This window comes from Leptinotarsa decemlineata, unplaced genomic scaffold, assembly GCF_025532065.1.
Source record: "Leptinotarsa decemlineata unplaced genomic scaffold, Ldec_3_MD MMD2_tig00003308_RagTag_RagTag, whole genome shotgun sequence".
Lineage (NCBI taxonomy): Eukaryota > Metazoa > Arthropoda > Insecta > Coleoptera > Chrysomelidae > Leptinotarsa > Leptinotarsa decemlineata.
Window position 1 is genome coordinate 645,520 of NW_027412586.1, and position 21,967 is coordinate 667,486.

At 35.1% G+C, this 21,967-nt stretch overlaps 1 protein-coding gene across 2 annotated transcripts in view; it reads left to right on the forward strand.

The window, feature by feature from the left end:
• LOC111509240 (cytochrome P450 6a2) overlaps window positions 1-20,404 on the forward strand; it is a 28,943-nt gene extending 8,539 nt beyond the window's left edge. The window contains exons 3-7 of one of the 2 annotated variants that reach the window (XM_074177826.1): window positions 5,585-5,759; window positions 11,612-11,781; window positions 12,049-12,250; window positions 14,467-14,718; window positions 17,714-17,858. In XM_074177826.1, coding sequence (XP_074033927.1) covers window positions 5,585-5,759; window positions 11,612-11,781; window positions 12,049-12,250; window positions 14,467-14,718; window positions 17,714-17,784 — 870 coding nt within the window. In that variant the 3' untranslated portion in view covers window positions 17,785-17,858. Of the gene's footprint in view, window positions 1-5,584; window positions 5,760-11,611; window positions 11,782-12,048; window positions 12,251-14,466; window positions 14,719-17,713; window positions 17,859-20,119 lie in introns of those variants that run through there. The other variant, XM_074177825.1, reaches the window with a different exon arrangement.
• The last annotated feature ends 1,563 nt before the right edge of the window (window positions 20,405-21,967 follow it).

A 21,967-nucleotide genomic window follows, 5' to 3' on the forward strand; every position in this document is an offset into this window, starting at 1 on the left:
GGACACACTAACTGAAGTGTCAAAACAGTCTATAATAAATAAGCATAAACTTTCCGGAAAGCATTTTCCGTCGAAATCTTCAATATCACTTATCAGGACGTCATAAAAGGCAAGAGGTATTTAAAATTATTCGAAAGTAACATTATTTGAACAAACAGCCAACAATTAGTTCTAAAAAGCGAGCTGATAAGGAACAAAGCGATAAGGTTTTTTCTCCTGAAGTAAAAGAAAAGGAGATAACCATTGGGATTCATTGAAATAAATGTGTATTAGCACAGGATTGAATACATATTGATAATTTACGATCAATATGGATTTATAAAAGCGGAAAAATACTACCGGGACAGGAGATTCGTCCAGCGATGAATCAGAAATTTTCGAACCGAAAACCAGAATTCCTAGGACACCAGAGAAAGAGGCCAAGAAGCAAAGAATGTTGGACAAGGCGATCCAGGAGGCGAAGACTGTCATGCCGTGTGATTCGTAACATGGTTGCAGAATCATCCCAGCTTCAACCAGATAAATTCTCTCGAGAAAAATATCTGGTTGAGGCGGGAATCGAACCCACGGCCTTCCGATCGTGAGTCGGGCGCACTACCACCGCGGCCAATTCCACAATAAAGAATTATATGATGGAGTAGGTTTTAGGCGTTTAGTAGATTCAAGGGACACACACTATTAGCCGGCTGATATATCAGACAGGATTGGGGCGTTGGTGGAGACTATTCACCCGGCTACCACCAGATTTTCTGGGGGTAAAGTTCAATTCAATAAGGAGGAGCAGACTGCAGTGAGCGGCAGTTTTCAACAAATTGTTGTGATGAGTAGACGAATGAGTAAAAAAATAACGGAACTGGGAACAAGAGAGGTGTTGGTATCGAAAAGAATGAAAGAACTTGAATCTAGATTGAAAATATATGAAACTGAGAGAGAGAATGACAGAATTAACAATAAGGTTAGAAGGCATGGTAGGGTGGATGAATGAAATGGGGAAAGAATGGAGAGCGATGAAACAGACACTAGACGAGGTTAATGGGCATTTGAAAAAAGGTAGATCAAGTGACTTGCAAGGACAACGTAGGCAGGTTGAACATGTTGTGGTGGACCCTCCGCCATCTGGTGCCTCGGGAATGTTCACCGACGGGACTGTAGGGCACACTACCGATGGAGAGGCTAACATGGACACGGATGGGGGTTTCCAAGTGGTAGATAATAGGAAAGGGAAAAAGAGAGGAAGAACAGGAGTAAGCGCACATACACGACCGAGCTTGGGAGGGAGAGGAAAAGCAAACCTAGGCCAGGGTGGAAGACCCTCCCCCCTTTAGAGGAGGAGATCATTGTGGTCAAAGCGAATCAGAAGGACAAAAATCCAGCTGCGAGAAATGTTAGCGAGCGACTCCTGAACGGGGGTTGCATGAGTTATGTGGAGACTATTAACCGCAACCGATCTGGGGTGGTGGTAGTGAAAGGAAAGAGTGAAGAGGCACGACAAAAGATACGAGACGTGCTCCCAAACGATAGTAGAGTGAATGTGAAAGAGGGTCACAAGCCTAATCCCCACGTCCTACTCACTGGAGTGGAGAGAGAATATGGGGATCAGGAACTGATCCGACTACTGCTTGAACAGAACCCAACACTTAGTGAAGGTCTCACACAGGAGGGAATGAGAGGGATGCTTGTGGGTAAAAGGAAGGAATGTTGAGTAAATACCTGGAAAGAGAATATTGTTCTAGAAGTGAGTGCGACGCTCTTCCGGAGATTGATGAGCTTGGGAGTGGTGAATCTGGATCTAACCGGTAAACATGTTGAGGAGCATAGTAGTGTGGGTGTGTGCTACAGGTGTGTCACTATGGGCACACAGCGAAAGCGTGTAGGCAGGATCCGGCCTGCAACAATGTGGGGGGCAACATGAGGAGAAAGATTGTAGAGGTGGTCGTGGGCTCAATTGCGTCAACTGCAAAAGAGCTGGTGTGAATGGGAGTGAAAGGAGGCACTCGGTATTGGACCCCAAGTGCCCAGCATATATGAGAAGGGTCGAGCTACAGCTGAGGTGAACAAATTACGTTCAGGGTACTCCAAATTTATGTAGGTAAGGGTAAATAGGCCACTATACTACTGCGGAAGACCGCTGAAGAGTGCGAAGCCACAGTAGTGTGTATACAAGAGCCGTGGATAAGAGAAACAGCATGGGAGGGTTGGAACAAATATGATGGAGGAGAAGGAACGAAGGTTCGAACCTGGATTCGATCCTCCGTTAGTAGTTTGGCCCTAAAGAATGTGAGAAGTGCGAATGGAATCGGTATATTAGTAGTGAACGAAAGGAGTGGTATTAAAAGTATGAATGTGTATGACGAACCGAGTGGAAGGAGAAATGTAAGAATGAACGAAATTCGTGAGATTTTTGATGAATGGGAAGGAAGGAAGATTCTGGTAGGAGATTTGAATGCGAAAAATGTTGCCAGGGGTGGCAACATTACAGATGAAAGGGGTGAGGACATACTGGATTGGGTAACTGAAAAAGGTTACCTGATAGAGAATGACTGCGAGAGTCCGGCAACTTTCTCCAGCAACAGAGGAGAGATCTGAGTCGACCAGATCATTAGTGAGAGAGCACAGGTGGATGGGTGGAAAGTAAGTGACCACAGGATGATTGAGTTCTGCTTAACGGGGCTACCAAAGGTGAGAAAAGTCATGGTGATGAATATTAGAGGAGCCAACTGGACTGGCATGGAACGGAATTTGTCGAACTACAGTCAAGGGAGGCTCAGTATGATAGAAGAGATAGAGAGAGAGGTGGCTATGCTGCAAGAAAGAGAACAATAGGGAATGCCAGGATATTATGGTTGAGGGAGAGGGTAGAACAAATCCAGGATAAAAATTCGTGGGATCGAGTCTACCGTCTCCTCAATGATGATAGAACCAGGGAAATCTCCTCTAATGTCGAGAAGGATGATGGATCCTATACCAAGAGGAAGGAAGAAACCAGTAGGTATCTGCTGGGAAGGTACTTCCCTAAGATCGACCGCTTGAGCGATACTCCGGTGAGGCGTAGAATAAGGGGGAATGAGCAGGGAAAATGGAGTGAGGATCAGCCGCCCTTCATGACTAGGGAGCTACGCGCGGTAACCAAGCATTCATCCAAGTGTTAAGAAGATACTAGATTTGTTCCAAATCCCACGCGGAACCCGTGTTTCAACGTCAAATTAAAATTATAAATAATGGAGATAGAGTTTCGTGCGTCGGGACTTTTTTTATCGGAAATTTCCTCCTCTTTAACGAGCTGTTTTCAAAATTGCTTGAATATTGATATTTTTTGAGTTATTAACGGAAAACTGAATACAATTTTTTTCAAATCTTATTTTGTTAATGAGAATTGCAATTTTTTACCTGCACCAAAATCCTTCAAAAACATTTTTATAGAGGCGATTTTGAATCGAATGCGCTATCGCTCATATTTTTAGGACGATCATCTTCATTTTTCATGTTTTTGAACTTGTTGATTAGACTATGCGGTAAGTAACCGTTGAACTACGACGTGTCTACATTTTGAGGCAACGCGTGCTGCTGACCACCAGCAAGACACTGCCTTGATGGGATACATATACTAGTGGCTGCTAGAAAGTAACTAGTGAGGCGAGTGAAAAATATTGCAGGAAATCTGGCCTACTCCAAAAATCTAGCCTTAGTGCAGTTCTAAGCTTTCTGCAGTCTGAGTTCAACCACGGATGACTTTTGAAGAACCCCTGTGAATTCGAAGTACTTTGCAGATTCAGGTTCGGATGGACTGAATACTTATAAGTGGAAAAAACTATCGAGTATGTACCGCCATATAGTCAGAATTTTCGAGTCACCGATCTGAACAATTTCAGGCAATTTTCATTCATTTCATGGCGGCTCTCCAAAGCGTGTTGAGCGACATGTGCTGCCTGCTCTTTGAAACGGATTTCAATGATTCGTTAAGTCGAGCCGAAATGTTTTTGTCGTAGTCCTCACAGCTTATTTCATATTCCTAATCTTGACTTTCTATTGTCCAACATCTTGTTTTTAGGGAAACCTAACATTTGTTGAAGCGAGCAAGAAGTTTTGGCGGCTATTCTCACGTTTAACTTTTTGAAAATGCAATCTCATCCCCGTCAGTATATCTTGGACAATACACTTCAAATATCGTTGATTTCAGCTATATTCCTAATAACATTTTTCTCAATATTGTGCCTTTCTTTACTCAAGAGAACGTAACAAACTGATTCAGACCTGCCATTTCATGTGAACTATCAGGAATATATCTGAAAATAATAGTATTCTTCCTGGAGACATCAAATTCTAGACCCTGGTTACAAAGCACCAAGACATCCAAGAATGATATTTCAATCCCATATGTAAACTTAAAAACCAAACCGAAGTATCAAGGTCTTCGACGTTTCGAAAACGCGTAGATTCAAAGTTCATTGTTCTTTTAACGGATTAGAAATTTTTATTGAAAGTTGAATGGAAAGTAACCTTCAAAACTTGCTCACTTCAACAAGTGTTAGGTAACACAGAATACAAGATGCTGGAAAATGAAATGTCGAGGATATATGAAATAAGCTGTGGGGACTATGATAAAAAGTATATCGGCTAGGTTATCTTTGAGATGGGTGCCACGATTGATCACATTCGACCATAAGCGCAATGCTTCAAAGAAGTGTTTGTACGATGTTTAGTTGCAATCCGAACGAATTTTCCAACTGTGAACAAAAAATTGATTCATCACAATGCATCAGAGACCAAGGTACAATCAAAACAGTGGTTACCGCAGGTTGATCGTGCAACAATTAAAGTCAACATATTAATGACCACAGTTTTTCAAGATGTATGCAGTATCATTCACAATGATAAAACGATCCCCAGCAAATATCATTCAAAACTTTTAGACATATTCGTTATTAATATGAGGCAAAAACGACCATATTCGGCCAGAAAAAAAATGTTTCAATTATAAAATGCACGGATACGCACATCTGCCGTCACTAAGGCGAACATCTCTAAATTGAACTATAGACTGATACCCTATTCAGTATATATTCCGGATCTAGGTCTTTGTGACTATTTCTGTTCTCAAATGTGAAAAAATAGCTAGCTATTTTTTTGGTCGAATGAAAAAGTAATCACCCAAACGCCTGCTTTCAAGAAACTTATTATTTGAAAGGAATTCATTGGTAAAACACTGGAATATATGTATCGGGCTGAAATGAGGTTATGTTGAGGAATGAAAGGTTTATTTGTCAAAAAATTCTCTCCACCTACTGAACTAAAGGCTAAATTTGTGTTTGGGATTATTCTTGGCAAAACACATTCAGAGAAAATCTTAAGTGTGGAGAAAGTGTTTGTGTGGAATTAATAAATTTGTATAAATTCATCCGAAACTGAAGCACTTCTTAATGAACTGTCAAATATTAAATTTAATTAGCTCCCAAGTTTCAGAGATTACTATGTGGATAAATATTCTGAATGAATGTGTTTATCATACATAAATCAGATAGGTGAAAAACATGGAAAAGTACATCAATTGTAACATGTAGGTGATTTTAAAGATATATTTTCATAGGTAACTACCTCATTTACCATAAATACATTGGCAAACTGCGCATTGGGCATAGAAACAAAAAGTGGAAATGATATATTTACCGAAATGACCAAGAAACATTTCTATCCGACTGACTGCGGGGGTATTTTGAGATTTACTTTGATGAACAGATTTCCTGAACTTTGTGGAAAATTAGGTGAGTACAAATATCAATACAATAAATTATTTTTTCCGAACTTTTCGAACTTGTATTTTCAAAGTTTCAATTCTCATTTTTCATGATGATTTCCTACCACGTAGTACCGGCTACATCAATCAATTCAGTGATGCCCTCACAATTGAAGGCAAATCGCATCCTTTCGCCAGAATTGTTTTTCATCTACTGATCACCAGCATCCCACACAGCACTAGATATTCTTGGAATATTCCCTGTATATCATAAAACGAACGTATATATTCCAAATATTCATAGAATATTCTTGGAATATATACATACCTTTAGAATATTCATAGAATATGCTTGAATGAATATGGCAGGATTATTCCCGAAAGAATGTGCATAGAATGTCTATAAATGGATTATTCTCCCTTGAATATTCTAAGAATATTGTCGATCGAATATACCATATGGTATATTCTTAGAATATGTCCCCACGGTATATTTTGGAATATTCTATACAATGGAATTTTGAATTATCTTATAATAACGTATTCAAATAATTCAATATTATTAAAAACAAAAATATTTGAAGATCTTAATCGAATGCATGACCTAATGTATATAACCCTGATAGTGTTAACCAGTTTTTGAACTCAACGCAAAGATTCTGGATGAATTGCTCCAACAGCAACTGTTGGAAACGACAAAAAAATTTGAATGGGCCAATAAATGAACCAATTGCATCAATAAATTGGTTAATTCTCATCCTATTTGTCTTTTTGTATTTGAAATTATTTAATTACAAAGCGAAAAATCCTGGAAACAGAGAAATGGGGAAGTGAATAATTGGAGTAAACGTTTCTCATTGGTCAATTGAAGTAAAGCGCGCGACAGTCGAATAAGCTCTGTGAAAGCGGCTGTCCCTTAATGCATGGTACATTTGCGTTTGCGTTAAATTCGACATTTGATTCAACATGGCGGTTGACGTGGCAGGTTCGCGTGTGTAATGCATGATGTGTTGGTGTTATTATCAAAGTATAATTCTGTCACGTTCAGTGTACCATTTATAATTTGGGGTTGTCCAATTTGCAGTACAGCGAATAGTTTGATTGTGGATCTTCAAACAGGAGAGTTGCATCTATTCAGTCTTCAAGAAAAGTAAGTAAAATGCAATAGTATCGATAGTAAACTGAAAACGTAATGATTACTTTTCAACAAGACAATGCAAGTTGCTCTCCAAGTCATAAAATGTTGTAAATGTTCATGAGTAACCTATGCGAAAACTATCTATTTGATTTTTATTCCAGTTTTATTGTGCCACTTTCAAATAGTGATAATGAACGTTAATGTACATTTTGTTCCAGGTATTACTATTGAAACACTGGCTGATACATTGTTGGACAAATATAAGGAAAACTATTCTGGTGAGCAAAGTTTGAATAACTTTAAGTAAGTGAAATTCATTGAAGAACCCATCATACCACTCATTTTAAATACTTCATTTGTGGGTTTATTTTTCTAAGTGAGAAACCTAACCTAACCTATTTCTTGATGTAATACACTTTTTCTTTTTCAATGAAATGATATATTTATTATTTTTTAATTAGTGCTGATGAATTCACAGAGTTGTTAATTTTAGTATATTTTTTAGTATACATTTGTTTGAGAGTAGGAACATCCTAATTTGAATACATTTTTATTATTTGTAATATGACAGTATTCAGGAAAATTTTATTCAGTGAATAAATATTTTGAATTAGATTTTTTATTTTTAATATTGGTTGAAACGCCAAATATTTCAGTGTATATTGTTTTTAAAATATATTTGTTTATGAATATTATGTGTTTTATTACTTGTGTGAATCTTGTATCAAAATGCAATATATACATGCCTAATAGCGGTTACTCGTCACATTCTTGGAATATTCCAAATATTCCTAGAATATTCATAAAATATATTTAAAGAATATTCTATGGTGTTTCTCTATTGTATATTCCTACAATAAACTAAGAATATCCTGAATATTTTATGAATATTCCTCGGGTTCTATTCCTGGAATATTCTTAATAGAATATACCTTAGATATTCTAAGAATATTATAAGATATTCTAAGAATATTCCCAAGGAATATTCTTAAAATATATCAAAGGTTCGCCAGGAGCACTTCCAGGGAATATTCTCCAGAAGATATATATATATATATCCATGGCATATTCATAGCATAATACAATATCCTTAAATGTATATTCATGAAATATACCTGGAATATCTATTGCTATGTGGGATTATTGGAATATTTCTTGAAAGCAATATACACCCCGTGATATGGAGGTTGAAGTCTATGTGAAGTGTGCGGCGGAAATGATAGTGAAGTAATGAAATTGGTTCAGTCATGATCCATTTTTCTGGGTAGGATACGTTATTACAATTTGCATATTGAAAAGCTTAATTTGAAAAATATATCACACCATGAAATTACTTTTCTAATAGATTGATTAGTATCTATTACGTTCCTAGCTGCCTCTTCATAAATAACTTTTGGTGTTAACCCCCTTCCGTTTTTCTTGGCCTTACCTTCACACCATTTTTGATCGATCTAGAAAATAATTCAACTTCATAAGGAGAGAATATAATATTAATCCAGTCATTTAAGCTTAAATTAGGTAAGAATTTCGGAATTCGAGATACTCAGCTGTAAGTCTGTAAATACTTGTATATTGACACCCTAAAAGTTGTCTCAAAACCTACATAAGGTAGGGTGTAAGCAACTATTAAATTTCAAGGTCAAAGATCACAAAAATCGGTTTTTTGCGCTTTTTTTGGAAATATCTCATTTCCTATGGGTTTTTTGCTATTTGTATTCATTATCAATATTGTAGAATAAAAAATTCTCTACAAATTTTGTTAAAAAAAAATTTTCATACGGTGAACCGTTTTCGAGATAGAGGGCGGAGAGCGCGCGGTTACAGCATCACTTCAGGTCAACCGGTGCCTCCGGTCGAAAACGCGCCATATATAGTTGATGAACTATGGATAAATCAATGATTATAAATATTTGTCAATTTTTATCAACTATTATATTATATTTTATCATTTTCTTCATGCATTAAATCTATACCTATTCATATTGTATGGAGCAGAGAAGATACTTTTTCTATTATTTTTGATAAATACATGAATTATTTACAAAGGCATTACAGTTCCAAAATAATTGTTGTATTTGACGGATATTCAGACTACAGTAAGAACGTAAAAGCTATGGAGCAGCAGAGAAGACCTGCTGCACTTTCAAAAACGTATGAAGTTTGTTTCGATGAAACAATGGTTGTACCAGTTACTCAAGAAAAATTCTTATCAAATCGAAATAACAAAGATAAGTTCATTAATATGGTAATTGAAAAATTACAAGCTGCAAATATTACTACTAAACAAGCCAGAGATGATGCGGATGTTCTTATTGTTGAAACTGCAATTGAAGAATCAAAGTCTAAAAAAACTGCAGTTATAATAGGACAAGATATTGATTTACTTGTCATTTCAATTGGGCGTACACTGTCTTACGAACAAGAAATTTTCTTCAAAACAGTTGGGAAAGGTAATGTGAAAACGGAGATATAGTCGACTAAAAGTTTTGATAATTATCCTCATTCTAAAAAACATATTTTATTTCTGCACGCATTAAGTGGCTGTGACACAACTTCTGCGCTTTTTAAAAAGGGAAAAAATCATTTTTAAAAGTTTTTGAGAAACTGACAAATTTGGATGAACTAGCTGCAGCATTTGAGGAAGAAAATTGTTCGGCCCAGAGATTATTAGAGAGTGGAACTCAAACCTTATTGGCAGTCTATAATGCTCCGAAATCTGTGAAAAGTCTCGATAATATTCGTTATATGCATTACGTCAAGTCTACAAAACTTAATAAACCTGTGCAGCTTTCAAATATTCCACCAACAAGTGCAGCTACTCATCAACATTTCAACCGTGTATATTATCAAGTTCAAACTTGGTTAGGACATGATTTGGAACCCCAGGTATGGGGTTGGGCAATGCGAAACGATTTTCTGGAGCCTATCATGACAATTTTACCACCTGCTCCAGAAGATTTGCTAAATACAATTTTCTGCAACTGCAAGAGTGGTTGTGGTTCGCGATGCGGATGCAGGAAAGCAGGCTTGCAATTCTCTTTAGCTTGTGGCCAATGTAATGGGCAAGCTTGTCTCAATGCTCTACCATATCAGAGCGACATTAACGAAGATGGAACCTTTGACCCCGAAATCATGGAAGAACTTGAGACAAATGTCGTTGAAGACGATAATGAAGACCCGTTTGAAATTTACCAGTAGCCAGAAGACGACGATGAAGAGGAACAAGATGATTAAAATTATAAATTGTAGTTTTTGTACCCTTTATTCCATTTCTTTACTTTCAATAAAAATAAATGTATTCAATGATATTTTTTAATAAAAAGATTAATTCATAATTTATTCGTTTTTTTTTTTTCATCATGTAAGAAGTTATAAATATTAATCAGGTTAAAATTCAAATTTAATTCCTATATTTCCATTAACAATTCTGCAATTACAATGGGCAGGTTAAATAAATTAATACTGAATAAAAAGTGGATAAGTTAGGAAAAAATGATAAAATATAATATAATAATTAATAAAAATTGACAAATATTTATAATCATTGATTTATCGATAGTTCATTAACTATATATGGCGCGTTTTCGACCAGAGGCAGCGGTTGACCTAAGTGATGCTGTGACCGCGTGCTCTCCGTCCTCTATCTCGAAAACGCTTCACCGTATAAAACATTTTTTAAACAAAATTTGCAGAGAATTTTGTATTCTACAATATCGATAATAAATACAAATAGCCATAGGAAATGAGATATGAGCGCAAAAAACCGATTTTTGTGACCTTTGACCTTGAAATTTGATAGTTGTTTCCCCCCATCATATGTAGGTTTTGAGACAACTTTTAGGGTGTCAATATACAAGTATTCACAGAATTACACCTGGGTATCTCGAATTCCGAGGTGAACTTACTATATTAACTGGACTATATGTATCAATTGTAAGATGTAACAAGCGACACTGCAGTGTGTGTTACATTCGATACCAAGTTAACCTATACATAAAAAAGATGATTTCTGTATACATTATGCCTTCCGTGGAAAATGTGACCTATAGTAAACGAAAGTAAAGATGATGAAAAAAATGGTACTTACTTTGAAATATTTCAGAGTTGAGGTTTTAATGGTGAAATCAACAATGTGGCACAACTAAAGATTATTTTTATCATCAAATACAAATATGTGACTGTAACTTACGCAGTAGGCTACGGCCAACTCTAAAACTACGTTGGGTGGTTAGAGGTTGATACCAGTCTATGCATATAAGTATATTTTGATTTATTTCAAAAGATGGCGTCAGGGTGATATTATCTACAGTTGGAAATAGCCTCCGCAGATTCCCATCGATAGAATTCATGTAGAAAAGAAAATGGTACTGAAAAATTGGTTATTTTTTATGGATCAGCCATTATTCTTCTACAACCTGTAGTCAAGTAATGCAAAAATTGATAATCGGAAAGGGTATGAAAGGGTTGCTGGAATTCTATAGCATTGCATTGATTCGAAATATTTTTCTCGAAAATACCTTCAATTACTGACTTTTCATCATTTCCAGCCTGCATAATTTGAACAAACCATTCCACTTCCATAGTTCAACAATGAATAACTGTCTGGGACTGAGCTTGGACCTATTATATCCATTTAAAAAAATATCCATTTGTTAAGCAAGTTTCGCAAAAAAGAACAGATGGAAAACCAGAGAATGATTCGAAAATAAATAATTTGTTTATATTTGATTCCTTTATTCCAGGGTTGCCCTTTGTGAATAAAGAAACTGCTGATTTTTTTCGTAAAATTTTTCGAGATAGCATGAATTACAGAGACGAAAGTGGAATATCGCGTCCAGATTTCTTGGAACTACTGATAAAATTGAAGAATCAATCTAGGAATACTCCCAAACCATTATCCGATGATTATTTGGTAAGTATATGTTCAACATAATTTTCAAAATAGTCAAGTAATCAATAGAAAAATATCATTTCATGCAATTGTGAACTGTTATATTCAATCAGATTGGGATTTCTGGGATATGTCTAATGAATATGATTGAAATAATTCATGATAATCGTCAAATTCAGAATTTTTCAGATAATTTCATGAAAAATAATATAATCGAATAGTTCACGGTGTTTATTGATTTTCTTTGCCAATTGTTGATTCCTATAAATTATCCGTTTTTTGTTTCAGACGGCTCAAGTCTTCCTGTTTTTCATCGCTTCTCTTGACACGTCTTCTAGTGCCATTTCGTTTGCTTTGTATGAATTGGCGAACAATCCAGATATGCAGGAAAGAACCAGAGAAGAAATAATACAAGTACTCGAAAAACATAATGATCAAATAACATCGGATTGCTTGAAGGAAATGAAATACTTAAATCAAGTCATCAATGGTATGACCTCATATAAAGAAATGGTAGAAAAATACAGTATAAAACAGATATTTTATGAAAATTTATATTTGCATCCACAATCGCAAAACTTCTACATCAATTTTATCATCTGTATCTGTGATAATCAGTATTGATCTTATACTGATGCTAACGTAGAAGAAAAAAATTGACAGTATAAGTATTAATCCTCTTCTTAAGAAGTGGTATCTCTTTCTGAATTACATTTACATTGGGAAATGTTAAAATGTTTGAATTGTTTTCATATTTTGAAATTTTCTATTGCAAGATTAAGGTATCTTGTAGATTTCTGTCATATTTTGGTATTTTCTGTTTCTCACTCATTTATTGGATTTTCTGAACCAGCAAACATGCTATTTATATATTCACAAACAAAATAATTCTTTCAAAAATCAATCATTTCAAATAAGGTAATATAATATCAACAATAGGGCTTTCGAATTTAAATAATAATTGAGGTATGGAGGTCATTTTTTTGTGTAAATTATACATGATTTCCTAGTCTTCTGATATGTGTTTCTGAAGTTTCTGAACATGGATGCATTTATACTTCTTCCAATGAAACGAGGATCTAACGACAACCAATTTAATGTATCACCAATCTTTAGAATAATGCAATGTAGGGAAAGGAAGGTCTCTTGTTATTGCGAAGGATATTTTCATGCTTCCATGCATAACTTTGATATCATATCTTGCTGGCCGTTTTTATTGGTGTATCGCCAACTTTGTTCAGAATGATTCTCTTCGATAATTCAACAATCAACACTAGTGTTTCCCTGGGATCTGTAGTATTTCCAACTTTTTTTCTGTTTGATATCAAGGAAACATTAGAAGGTATAAGGAATTCAATATGTCATTGCACTCGTCTATTAAATCGAATACAGTAGGAAGCCGTCATGGATTGATGATCAATGATTACATCCCGGTAGCATTACGTTAATATATTGACAGAAATTAAAAAATGTCTGTCACCTTGAAAACTTGTTTATGCCGTTTGCAGAAAAAAAAGGGTTGTCATAAAATCCACCATAGAATATTCATATTGTTGATACAGAATGAAATAAAGATTAACAAATCAAAAGGTAACCATAATACAAACAGATAACTTTTCCTTTGAAGGTGGTTGACAATGTTTCGTGGTGTATTTTATCAGTTCGGACTTCCATTGTCTAATATAATATAAATTGATTTGATAACCCTGAAAAAGAATCAAAAAGATTAACCGAAAATAACAATTTTATCAAACAAAAAATTGAAATTACAAAGGAATAACATACAACAACAACCAATCAAATAAAAATTGGAATATTAATAAAAGCTGAAAAAATTGAAAAAATTAAAAATATTAACAAAAAATGATAAAATAAAAATTAAAAGGTTCCAAACCAAGTTATGTCACAACGTTTCGATTGTTATTATCCACAATCGTCTTCGAGTGATAACTGGAGTTATTCCTCACTTGATGTTGTATTGATGAGTCCAAACATGCTCTGCTATTCCGGATTTGTAATTCTCTGTAATTTCAGTTTTTTGTTTAGTAAAATTGTTATTTTCGGTTAATTTTTTTGATTTTTTATTAGGGTTTTCAAATCAATTTATATTATATTAGACAATGGAAGTCCGAACTGATGAAATAGATAACTTTTCGTTATCGTTGACCAAATGTATATTCGAGTAACAAAACTACGAAGCACCTTTTGGTAAAAACATCTCTCTGTTATAATGATATTTACACTCACTAATTTCCCATCACTACCGTCATGAATGCCTTATAAAAATATACATTTTGTAGTGTCTTGGGAGACTACGTTCTGAATTTGATTCACTTGTTTAAAACTAGATGAATGACAAACATGACACACAAAATTTGAAAAAAATAAGCTGCGTATATGTTTCAAATTCGAATAGTATTCGAATAATATTTGTATGGAATTCCAAACTCATTTTTCATAATCATAACATCATCTACTTGCAAATAATAAGAACAGATGCGTCTCAGCTAGGGATGTCATATTGTGATTTCCATTCATGAAAATAAATATTTGTGAATTTTATATTTTTGGACATGTGGGCAAGTGAAAAAATAATCATCCAGTTGGAAGCTGTGCAATTTGTAGGATATTTGGTATAACAAAGACCTGTGAAATGAATATTTACAGTAATACATTCATAAACAAATATTTTCATTTGAATTCCAGAAACTCTTAGACTATATCCATCTGTAACCAATTTGGAGAGGAGGTGTGTGAGAAATTACAAAATAGCTGGTACAGAGTTGATCGTGGAGAGAGGTGTATATATAACCATTCCTCTTTATGGTATACACAGAGATCCTGATTTTTATCAAGATCCAGAAAGATTTGATCCAGATAAATTCAACGAGAGGAATAAAAAGTATATAAAATCACAGACATATTTTCCATTTGGTCTCGGTCCGAGGAATTGTGTAGGTGAGCAATTGAATATTTTTTTTTTGGAAGGCGTTGTCCACACTTCATATAAAAACCCAAGCAAAACAAGTAACAAAAAGTCGATTTCTGAACATCAACTTCATGTTTGTTGCAATAATATTCAACAAAATTTGAAAACTAGGTATAACGTGTATATGAAAACCTATGAAACAAACTATGAAATTGATTTTTTAAATCATTTTGAGGAGAATATAAACAGGTATATACCATAACATACAGACATATAGAAACAAACGCGAATGGTCATGGAAAAACGAATTTTCGATTTGAAAGTTTTTCTTATTGAATGTTTTTGAATGAAAATGTCTTTCCAAGAAAGGGCTACTTGCATTTCTCGCTAGTCTAGCTCAAATTCCAATGGAACCCGTTTATTTATCATCATAAGGATGCACGTTCACTTGCTTCTTCAAAAAAAAATCTTATTTAAAATTCAACAAATTATCCGTCACAGTGACAGTTGAGTCACAAGTCGGCTGCGTGAGTTCACAAAGTGGTGTTGTCGAATATTTTACAATCACATCAAATCCAATACAGAGAAAAAGTGGGATTTATTTCACAAATCTGATGAAATGAAATATATATTAGCAAATTACAGACACGCTGATTTTGTATCAAATGTGGTTGATTTCCCTCGTGTCAGTGTCACATAGAGTAAAATATTTTCATTTAGTTGGTAACAGTTTCCCGGACGGTAAATATCATAGAGATCTTGAAGTACGTTTTCGTAGTTTTTGATCAAACTTTCTTTATACCATCGATTTCAGTATGCTGATAGTGTCTTTGTGTTGTTATTTATACACTATGAAAAAACTGAAGATTCTTCAAAACATAGTCAGATGATCTCCCAGAGGTAGATGCACTTATATTTTTTCCAAATGACCCATTTTCATAACTGTGAAAATGTCCGTATGAACTTAAGAGAGATACGTCAGTTTTCATGAAGAAGTGAACACAAACTCATTTCTCTTAAACATCAACTCATATTCTTCATTGAATAATTTCTTGAATTGATAGAACATAGCGAGAGGTCATAGAAAGCTTATAATATTGAACATCGTTGTACCCAAAATGAAGGCATCACAAAATGTCCGTTAGAGTTTTCCCTGAACTTCTGGTGTTTGCTACTCCATCTTCTATGTTTTTTTGTAAACCATCTGTAGTTCATAAAAAAAGATATTGCTTCGACTCATACGATTGTTTGGGCCATAATAAAAAATAATACTTCATTTAGCAATCATTAGATATATTCCAAAATTCTCAGTTATATCTGAATTAGGTGAATTGTGTAATATCATAAGTATATTGTCGATCAAAACGTGACTATAGAAAGTACAGGTTCATATTCGAAATTTCAAAGTTTGAAGTGGAGCAAATAAGAAGGTATCCTGTATAAAAATTATATGAACGTATTCTGAAAGGTGATTGAAATCTCCTTAGACAAAATTTGAACTGATTAACAATATTTATGTGAACAAAAAATATACAGCCAAAAATAGAATATGAAATTTTTTGTTTTCAGTTAGGATCGATTTAACGATTTTGTTCAGAATACCAGAAAATAATCAAATTCTCCTCATCTAAATACCTCTTCCGACACTTACATTTTATAAAATCCCCATACCTAGCTAGACTCGAATTTGAATTACATTGTTTATGACTTACCAATAATATTGCTTTTGATTGGAGATACATTTCATCCTAACAAACAATTCGGATTCAGGAGAGACCACTCCACCAAGTTACAGGCTCTGAGACTGGTCGAAAATACCATTCAAGAACTAAACAATAACCGAAAAGTTCGGTTATTGCGCCTTCGACCGTGTTTGGCACGAAGGCCTTCTACACAAACTAGACGCGTTCGACCTGCCTCGGGGACTGATCCGGTGGATTGGGTCCATCATGAAAAACAGAACATTTCAGGTCAGAGTAGAGGGCTCCCTAACTGACAACAGAGAGATCCTCGCTGGGGTGCCACAGAGAGCTGTGCTCTCGTTATACTCGCTCTACACCAGCGACCTCCCGAGGTCCGAGCGTGTCAAGGTGTCTCTCTACGCCGATAACACGGCTCTCCCCTCATCTTCCGAGGGTGGGGAACTCGGGATCGTCAATATGCAACGTGCATTGGACGACCTCGAGCGCTGGTACCTCGAGTGGAAGATCCGAGTGAACCCAGAAAAAACCCAGGCGATAACCATGACAAGAACGATATCTTCTCCGGCTAGGAAAAAGAGGGTCTCTGGAAGGGAGATTAACTGGCAAGCGCGAGTATCTCGGCCTTCTAATAGACTGCAGGCTCACCTGGAAACCGCACATTATATCGACACACATTTTTTTGTCCGAACGTGGGACATAACAGAAACAACGACAATTGTTGTTATCGTATGATTTATCATATTGGTGTCCTGCACAATATGCGGTCTTTTCAATTTCAATACTCAACTATTCAAAATTCGAATTCGAAAATTGAAATATCTTTCGATATCAGACTCTCGTTCAGAATCGGTTTCAAATACAGCCCTTCTTCATTATTTGAAAACGAAAAAACTGATCCATATTTAATATTTGGAGTATCGGTAACAAAGATCAATAGGCGACCTTCTATTATAGGTCACCCATATTTAGGATAACGCAATCGAGAAACATGGAGAGTCAAGAGCTGTTGCGCTTGATATTTCTAAATCCTTTGACCGTGTGTGGCATGAGGGTTTACTGGCAAAATTCCGATGCTATGGCCTGTTGGATCATTTTTGTGAAGGACTCTCCAGCTTCCTGGTAGAACGTTACCTGCAAGTGGCCATCAATGGATATCTCTCGAATACTTTTACCATCAAGACTGGTGTTCCCCAGCGATCCATATTGTCTCCAACCCTCTTTCCATTGTATAGGTGTCAACGACTTTTCGAAAAAAAAAGAATTTAATATACTGCTTTGCTGACGACAGCATACTTGTCACGTCATTCCATTTGTATTTCAGGACAGCGGGTGTGGATGCACATCTTCACCGGCAGCAGGAGGTTACATATCTTAATGAGGAACCAGAGGTGATTTCGAATTGTGATGGAAGTAATCAGGTGCCATTTGAAGTCACGTAAACCCAGGCATTGATTTTCTCCAAAAAGGTAGATTTCTTTGAACCGAAAATAATATTGTCACGACAGACAATTCCGCTTTCTTGCTGAAGGTCAAAATGGACACAGTATGTCTTGGTACAACCATGTCGCTGGAATTGCAAAGGCTGCTTCTCAAAAACTTGGAATGCTGTTTCGAACTAGAAAACTGTACACACCACAGCAAGTTTTGATGTTTCATGAAGCTCAGATCAGACCTTCTTTGGAGTATTGTTCTCATGTATGGAGCTCCGCCCCTAAGCATACCTTGAGACTGCTGGATTCTATCCAGAAAAGAGCCTTTCTTCTGATTGAAGACACGTACATATATTGCAACGTTGATAGTCTGGAACATCGAAGAAAAGTTGGAGATTTGTCTCTCTTCCATAGATACTTTCACGGGAGGTGTTCAAATGACTTAGCATATTTGACTCCATCAAGAGCGGTACATATGAAACACGCGACATACTGTTGCTGTCTTTCGAGGTTCAACTCAGTACACCTCAAACTTCACTGTTTAAGAACTCTTTCATTTGGAAAACTGCGTTTATCTGGAATAAACATCCTGAGAACGTTTCCCAAAATGAATTAAATCTCCAGCGATTCAAATCCAATGTGAATCGCTACTTTCGGACAGACATCGCTCGTAGAGCGCCTCAATGATTTTCCTGTAGTGCTTGTGTTTTGTCCTTGAAAAAAAGAACATGAGGTCATGAAAATTGAAGTCTAAGTTAATAGGTTGTTTCGAATAACATCCCCCATAATACGACTCGAGGAGTTAGATGAAGAGTAGTTTAGACCAAAATGATCTTTTGTGTCAAATTGCAAGCTTTCTCTATGAAATGTAGTATACTTTCGAGCACTCTGAAGAGTAAAATACCACAAAGAAAGGATACTGAGATTCGCAAATTCTATATTGGTATTTAACGCTTGAAATATGATGTGATATGAAACATGCATTATCCATTGATGCAAAATGTATAGTCTCCATGTAATGCGCGAAAGATAATGCTACTTCTATGAAATGTGTGAAATATGCACACTGTAGATATATAATTTTACTCGCACACTATATACTGATTGTGTATATTTTGAGTTGTTATTCGTCGTTATGAACAACAGGCTATATTTCGTCATTGAGGTGTGCTATTCGTTTCTGCGCTAATAAGAATTGCATAACTATAATTATGGTGTTTTAGTGTCAATATCCGTTTTATTTCAAGCATATCCTCTATAATTTGGTTTTTCCGTATACATCTTATCATAACTCAAATACTGTGTGCCTCGTCAAAAATACTTGTACACCTCTGAAATTATTAGGGTTTACTAAAAATATTTCACTCAGAGTTATACTGAAATACTTTGATTGGGTATATTTTAAATACCTTTTTTGAACTAAACAGTTACGTACTGAAACAGTTAACTGAACTATACAATAGCTTCTTGAAAATATTGTAAACGGTACAATAGCTCCTTGTATGAAATATTGAACACTACTGAAGAAGCTATTTCAAAGTGAAACATGTGTAGCGGTTTCATAAGCTTTTTCGTGAAAACTTCACCATGAAGTCTCATTTGAATATATTATGATAGATTTACATCAAGTATCAGCCAGTTTCATAGCATACTTTGAATACCATCACTTCGGAATATAGAAAAAAAGTTGAATGGGGAACCATGACTTTGTATTCGAGCAATAACACTTAGTATCCTTTGCAAGTTAGAAGGATATGCTACAATGTCATTTGATTGAATTTCAACTGGAAGAAATTCACCTTCAGGTTTTCTTTAGATGGGCCCACGGTGCTTGCAAATCTATTCGCATCATGCTTCCTCGCGAGGTACTCTAGAATCTAAATACAAATATCTTCAATATTCATATTTGCATGCAATATAGTGATTCTGAGGGATTTGAAGAGTTTCAATTTTGTCTTTGTGAATCTCACATCATCCATCAGTATATGTGGTTATTTACAAAGCAGGTATGCTTCAAAGTGGTAGATAGTATTTGTCAGGTTTATTTGCTTTTGGTTGTGATCGTATTCAAGACATTGTTTCACCCATACACGTTCAAATTTTGAAATTTGGATAATGACAATGATATTAGGTGCAATACAAAAATTGATGAGGAGAGAAAAATTAGGTTACAGGGATTTGGCTTTGTAAATCCAAAATGTTCAATTATAAGGCAATTCATTTCAGTCTGTCGATTTGAATTAATTTATTTGGTCTGAACTAACTGATAAAAATACTGAAAAATAATTCTGTTAAAGGTAACCGTTTTGGAATTATGGTGACTCAAGTAGCTCTCATAGAAGTGTTACGGATGTTCAGGATTTCTGTGAGTTCCTCAACGATATTGCCGTTTGAAATGGATAAACAAACTTTGATTCTAGTTCTGAAGAATCCTATTTTACTGAAAGCAGAAAAAATCAATAATGAGTGTGATAATTTGATGATCTAAGAATGTAATGAAAAAAAGGTAGTTTTCTATAACAGTAATTGGTCAAATGAAAATATAATTGTTGAGTAATTATGAATAAATGGAATGAAAATTGCATTGTTTCATATGGATATCACCTAATACGGTAATACGGAAATTGTTGTTTATATTCCGAAGAGACTTATACCAAATCTTATAATAATGATATTGTTTGCAAGAAAATTGAGTTGAAGATAATGAATATTACTGGAGTTCCATCCCAACACCAAATCTTCTTTTTCAACACCTCGATACGTGTTTCAATGACCAAGTGTACATCTTCAAGAGGAAGATTCAGTTCATTTCTTCTGTCGAAGTGATCACTTGGTAACTGAATCACGTGTCAAAGTGTTCAATATAATGTTATGGTGGTGTATATCAATTACTACACCAAAGGTTCCAAACAATGCATCACAAGTTGACGAAAGTGTTTGATGGTCTTACATGGATTCAATGTGCGAATTTTATATTTTCAACTCAGCTACATTCTAATGAAATAATTTTCTATAAGGTAGCGGGTAAGTCCAAGAGATACATTTATTCGCTTGTGGCCACTTGGCTTTGATGTGAATGTCAATTTTTCAAAAGTAATCAAATGTATTTATGTTCAGTACAGTGTAGTCTTATTGTTTCGTAATATCAAATGAAGAAAGAACGTACGCATCCATCGTGAAAACGATGTTCATAGACAATAAGTTGGAATCGAAAAGCATTCAAAGGAGTAGCAGTCCATAGCCGAGATGCAGATGGCTAAGCGGTTTTTGAATTTGTTGTGAGTACACTTCATTTATGTATGTCAGACTCCTCTGAAACTTTAGAGTTCCTATAAATATCCTCTTTATTCAATATTCAATAAAAATGAATCAATAATTCCAATACGATATAAATTTTGTGAAATATACAAACTGAATTTGATATCATACCTAATATCGATAAATATATTCAATATTTATAATAGTTTGCATTGGAAACTAAAAAAAAATAATTTTGAGATTTTTTTAAATTAATATTAATCTTTTTCAAAATAGATTCTACTATAGATTCATTAGCAAATAGACTTGCAGCTCTCAGTATGCCTCACGCTGTGATTGTTTCCACGATTAGTTCTGATCTTTTGATGACCATCCCTGAATATGAAGGAAATCCAACTGGTCTGGTTAGATTTATAAAAACAGTTGAAGAACTATCAGCAATATATTTTGATAACACCAATGTTAATGCACTTCAAAATTTATTGATTGTGAACAATATATGTTCAAAACTCACGGTTGCGGCTCTAGAAGCAGTAAATATTTATAATGCTAAAACTTGGTTGGAAATTCGAGAAACATTATTATGAAATTTTGGAGATCAGAGAGACCTGAATTCTCTCAATCAAACTTTAATGCATATGAGATAAGGGAATGAAACCCCGCAGCAGTTTTATTCGGATTGTATTCATGGTTTAAACACTATTCGTAACTATATCGACTTACATGCCACCACCGAAGTTGAGGAAAAATGTGAAAGAAAACTTTTTACTGGTCAAACTTTACGCGTTTTTCTGGTAGGTTTGAAGGAACCATATGGTACGAGAGTAAGGGCTCATAATATCCAGTCACTACCACATGCTTTGACAATTCTCAATGACGAAATACAT